Source organism: Vollenhovia emeryi, unplaced genomic scaffold (assembly GCF_000949405.1).
Source record: "Vollenhovia emeryi isolate VEMERY1.0 unplaced genomic scaffold, V.emery_V1.0 DF939626.1, whole genome shotgun sequence".
Lineage (NCBI taxonomy): Eukaryota > Metazoa > Arthropoda > Insecta > Hymenoptera > Formicidae > Vollenhovia > Vollenhovia emeryi.
The window spans coordinates 17366-22869 of NW_011966740.1; the positions used below are offsets into that span (position 1 = coordinate 17366).

At 36.8% G+C, this 5504-nt stretch overlaps 1 protein-coding gene across 1 annotated transcript; it reads left to right on the plus strand.

The window, feature by feature from the left end:
- Nucleotides 1-4061: 4061 nt before the first annotated feature.
- LOC105557087 lies at nt 4062-5020 on the plus strand. Its single transcript, XM_012004231.1, has one exon. It carries the CDS (start codon nt 4193-4195, stop codon nt 5018-5020), a length of 828 nt encoding a protein of 275 aa, XP_011859621.1. The 5' UTR covers nt 4062-4192.
- The last annotated feature ends 484 nt before the right edge of the window (nt 5021-5504 follow it).

Consider the following 5504-nt stretch of genomic DNA (forward strand, 5'->3'; position numbering starts at 1 on the left):
TGGAATATATTATCATATATTTTCACCTACTTTTGAAATCTGTTTTTTTTTCGTTGGGGTATAGACACAGTGATGCAACTATTTAAAAACATTACTAGTAAATATAAGCTGTTAACTATTATTCTGTTAAAATATCCAGGTGATGAATAGTAAATGAATAGTAAATTAGTTAATTATTTTTATATAGTAAATACAATCACAATAATGTTAAATTTAACTACATTGCTATCATCCGCCTTACTGATCACATGGTAAACAAAAGTGAAGTGAGTCGGAATGTCCTCATTAGAGGGACGCGCGGTATAAGACTTTCTCGTAAGAAGAAAACCGCATAAGGTGTTATAAATACGAGTAGGTTATACATTCGTACAAGATTACTTATCTTTTCGTTAAAAGAAACTTTCTTGTACTATTCTTTATGAGCGCAAAGTGATGTAACCAATAAACATAGTGAACGCAATTTACATTTACGCATACATGTACACAGAGAGAAAAAAATAGTTGCAGTTACCACAATCTCACTATAATTTATAGTCATTTTTGGACCCAACCATATTTTTATAATTCTTCCAACTATGTAAGTTATGGTTGACCTAACAATGTATTATAGTTCTCATAGACACTATATTGGTCCATGCAACTTATAATATGGTTGTATGGTAAACCAAAACGAGCTTTTAATTTGGTAAGGTGTACTATAAATATTGCAATAACAACCACAAGTAAAATTTCAAATAACTATATGTAATAGTAATAATCGTATTTATATTGAAAGTAATACAATACATTGCGTTCACTACGTTCATTGGTTAAATCACTTTGCACTCATAAAGAATAGTACAAGATAGCATCTTTCAAAGAAAAGATAAGTAATCTTATACGAATGCGTAAACTTATCCGTATTTATAAACCCTAAGCGGTTTTTTACTTACGAGAGAGTCTTGTACCGCGCGTCCCTCTAGTGAAGACATTCCGAACCACTTCACTTTTGTTTACCATACGAATAGTAAAGTGGATGATAGAAATGTAGTTAAATTTACTATTATTGTACTTGCACCTACTATATAAAACTAATTAATTTAGTTACTATTCACCATCTTAATATTTTACCAGAATAATGGTTAAAAGCTTCATAAATAATAGTAAAATTTTTATGCTGGTTGCCATCACTATGACTATGTGGTTGTTATTACTAATATTATAGTGATAATTACTATAAAAATGATATTCCTGACTATAATTATTTTACTATGCAATTATAGTCGCAAATACTACGTACTTTTCTCTCTGTGAATAATGAAAAGCAGGGAATATTACTTCCAATATAAATACGATTTATTACTATTGCATACTGGTGTACAGTTTATTACTATTTCGTATGTTTTATCCATGAAGAATAGAGATAAGGAGACCGAACTGTATGTTCGGGACACGCGACCAAAACCGATCCCCGATGGTTGTATCTTTAGGTACCAATAGATGGCACTGCAATCTGAAGGTACCCGATGGCTATTGGCTTAGAGTTGAGGAGGAGGAGAGATTGCAGGGTGGAGCGTGGTGGGGAGAGTTAAAATCGTGCATGTATTTGTGCGCTGTTGCCGGTCTCGTCTGCTTCCACACACTACATAGCCGCCGGTGCGTGTACGTGTGGGTCCCGTCAAACGGAGGCGCCATCTAGCGGAGCATTAGTAAATTAGAGTCCAGCGACCAATTTGGTCGTGTTTCTCGAACATTTTTCCGTGTCAGTTCGGTCTCCTTATCTCTATTCTTCATGGTTTTATCGTACTATTCACTATGTTTCAGGTAACTTTATTTTATAGTACGGTTAAGGCTCCTGAGTTGTCACTGCGGCCATATTGAATTTTGATGTCAGAAGCGAGAAATGACACGCTAAGAATTCTTGCGTGGCATTTCCAAATAAAAAGATAATTGACTAAAAGTACTTTAGTTCGTTTTAGCACACTTCCAAAAGACTCCGTAAACAATTCTTTTCCATTGGCAGCTAATAAACAACTCTACAATAAACGTCAAAGTTAGTTTAATTATGCAGGAAAACACATGATTTGACACTGCCGAAAGGAGTGAAAAATGTCTTTCTACGATTAGAATTCCTCGCTAATCTTAGTTTTCGGAGTTTTTTAGGGGTTTCAGGAATAGGTCACACGTAACCAGAACTAGCGTAAAAGGAATAATTACGAAAATCCACGCAAGAATAAATTGTGTTGTCAATCTGTCACTTTTCACGCCTAATACTTCAGCCGGCGACAGCGTGAGGACACTGCACGAGTATTTGTCCCACGCTGTTAGAGGCGAGCAATGACACGCTGAGAATTCTTGCGTGCCATTTTAAAATAAAAAGATATTTGACTAAAATTGGCTCCACGAATAGCTTTGGTAGCGTTTGCGTTGGTAGCGTGACAGCGAGCTCACCAAACGCACCCATACAGATTATGATAAATTCACTGATCCTGCGGTAAGTCGTTAGGACAGGGTTCTTATTCCTACCGCTAGCGACTATGTCGCCACCGTCATCGCGGAGTTCTCGGCTCAGGGACCAGGAGCCATAACTACACAAAAATCTATATTTAGTTTACCATAACTATGTATTTCATATGATTGTGCTAATTTATGCTATAATGTTAAAATCATAGTTATAATGACTATAAATTTGTGTTTGCTCTGCTATATTTTGCATATTTAATAAAACTAAAAAATATTAATAAATGAGTATGGCTCGTATGTGTTAAACACAAATTTCAAGAAATAAAGGATTCAGAGCCGTGACAGGGTGGCAGTGTCTAAATATTTTATTCTAAGTTTATTGCGAAAAAATATCACCTCGGCCAGGGTATGAACCTGGACATCCCTCTGGCCGAGGTGATAGTTTTTCGCAATAAACCTAGAATAAAATATTGAGACACTACCACCCTGTCACGGCTCTGAATCCTTTATTTCTTGAAATTTGTTTGGAGCGCCAAAATTCACTATAAAATATAGTGAGATTATAGTTATTCTAACAATTTTTTTCTATCAGTGTATAATCTATGTTACTTCGAGCATCACGTAATAATTATTTTTGTTATTAATAGCCGAATTAAGCTAGAATTTCAATATCATTGAATCGAGATACTCTGTTTTACATAAAATTAAGTTCACTCTTCTTGCGACGTTCTGCGCATTTAATAAGACAGTTACGACATAAATGAAACTACAAAGCTGCACTGATTTTTGTAAAAAGAATGCTCAGGCAAAATAAAATATGTTTACATTTCATTATTTTGCAAAAATCGTTCTTTAAAAAAATATAAAAATGAGAAAGTTGCACCAAGTAAGAAACAGAAACATGATACACGTTGTAGGAAATTACAAAAAAGTTAATTAATTTAGCTGCAATTGTGTTTAATGCAAAAAGTTAAAATGTACTTAAAGTGTTAGGCGAAGAGCAAAACGCATTGGTCGTCGTCCGTATAGTAAAGTCCAATGGAATTATCACGGCATTTACTTGAATAGATATTTACACATGTGGTGGGCGGCCGTGCCACTTCACTTGAGAGTGTTCGAGGTCCAAATATAGCAAACACATACATATAGGTAAGCACCAAGCACATCCCAAGTGCATCCCCAAGAGCAACAGTACGAGATTAATGCCTACAATAATCGGCTGACGCATGAAATTGAACAATCCAAATGGGTCAGAAGTGGGTATAAAGAAATATGTCGCTTCAATTAGCAGCTGCAAAATAGCACAAATTGCAATTCCTCGGACATTCTAAAATTATAACGGAACTCTGCAAGTTGAGTTTGACTTGTCAATGCATTTAATACATCGACATATAGAATAGACTGCTAATTGCAGTGCACTGACAGAAAAAAATTATTGCAGTTATCACCATCTCGTTATAATTTATAGTTATTTTAGGAGCCTACCATATTTTTATAATTCTTCCAACTACGCAAGTATGGTTGTCCAAACAAAGTATTATAGTTCTCATAGACACAATATTGGTCCACGCAACTAAAAATATGGTTATCATAAACCAAAACGAGCTTTTAATCTGGTAAGGTGTACTATAAATATTGCAATAACAACCACAAGTAAAATTTCGAATAACTACAGGGTGCGCCATTTCGAGCTTCGGTATGGAAATATTGAATAACTTTAACATTTCTCAACTGATCGGCTTGGGTAGACATGTTTTGTAAGCGTCAATTCAGTACAATTTTAACCATGAACAACCTAACACCGAAAGAACGCGCCGAAATAGTGACGCTGTACATTGAAAACAATCGTTCAGTTGTGTTAACTCAACGAGCATACCGTCGAAAATATCGTGATCGAAAAGCGCCTTCCAACAACACTATTCTTAGTTTAGCCACAAATTGTTTTGAGCACGGGTCAGTGGCTAATCGTGGACACATTCGTCAACGCCCAAGACGTTCCAATGAGGTTATTGAATCTGTAAGGGAGAGTGTTGCCGAAAATCCAAATGTCTCGTATCGCCACCGATTTCAGCAGTTAAACGCCAGTGGAACTACTTTGAGACGAATTTTGAAGGACAATCTTCACTTGTTTCTGTACAAAGTGCAATTGACTCAAAGAATATTGCCCACAGACAAGCAGCGTCGGTTGGATTACCGTAATAACGTCATTCGAATGGTTGAAAGTGTGCCGGATTTTTGGAAGCAAATTTGGATGACCGACGAGGCGCATTTCACACTCTCTGGTGGTGTTAACAAACAAAATTGTCGTATCTGGGGGCCAGAAAATCCTCACCAAATTCATGAAACACCATTGCACGATCAGAAAATGACCGTTCGGGCGGCGTCTGCTCGCAAACCATCATTGGGCCATTTTTCTTCAAAGTTGGGGAGACAGTCGATGGTAATTAATCGACATCGGTGGATGTTGGCACACTTTGTGTGTCCGCAAATGTGTGAAAACGTCTACAATGAGATTTCAAAGCGTAAGATTAAAGAAATTGATCAATCAGTCGAATGTGAGGAGAATAATCGACTGTGATTTATTAATTTCTTGACCTCAAACGTTTTAAAATCTTATTGTAGACGCGTGCGGCGAGATCGGTCGGTCGTTACAACTCTCTGCGCGCCTAGTAACGATCGATCGATCTCGCTGCACGTTTGAATTGGGCAATGGGCCGGCCTAAGACAGCGATTTTTAATAATTAATAACTCGTTAACTATTGCAAAACCTGCAAAGTGGTACAGGACTTTTCGACTTAGTCCACTCTATCCCACAATAAGCGTTGATGCGGGTATTACATAACACACTGTATATATATACAGGGTGTCTGATGCAAAAGTAGCCACCTTGAAAATAGTGGTAGATTGGGTTAAACTAAGGAGAAATATCATGTACCGCGGTACAAAATAACAATAGTTATCGAGTAATAAATTTACACGTTTGAGCGAATGAGGATGCAGGAGACGGTAGGCCGGACTCAGAAGGCATTTAAGAAAATCGATCGATGAGCGGGAGGTGGAGC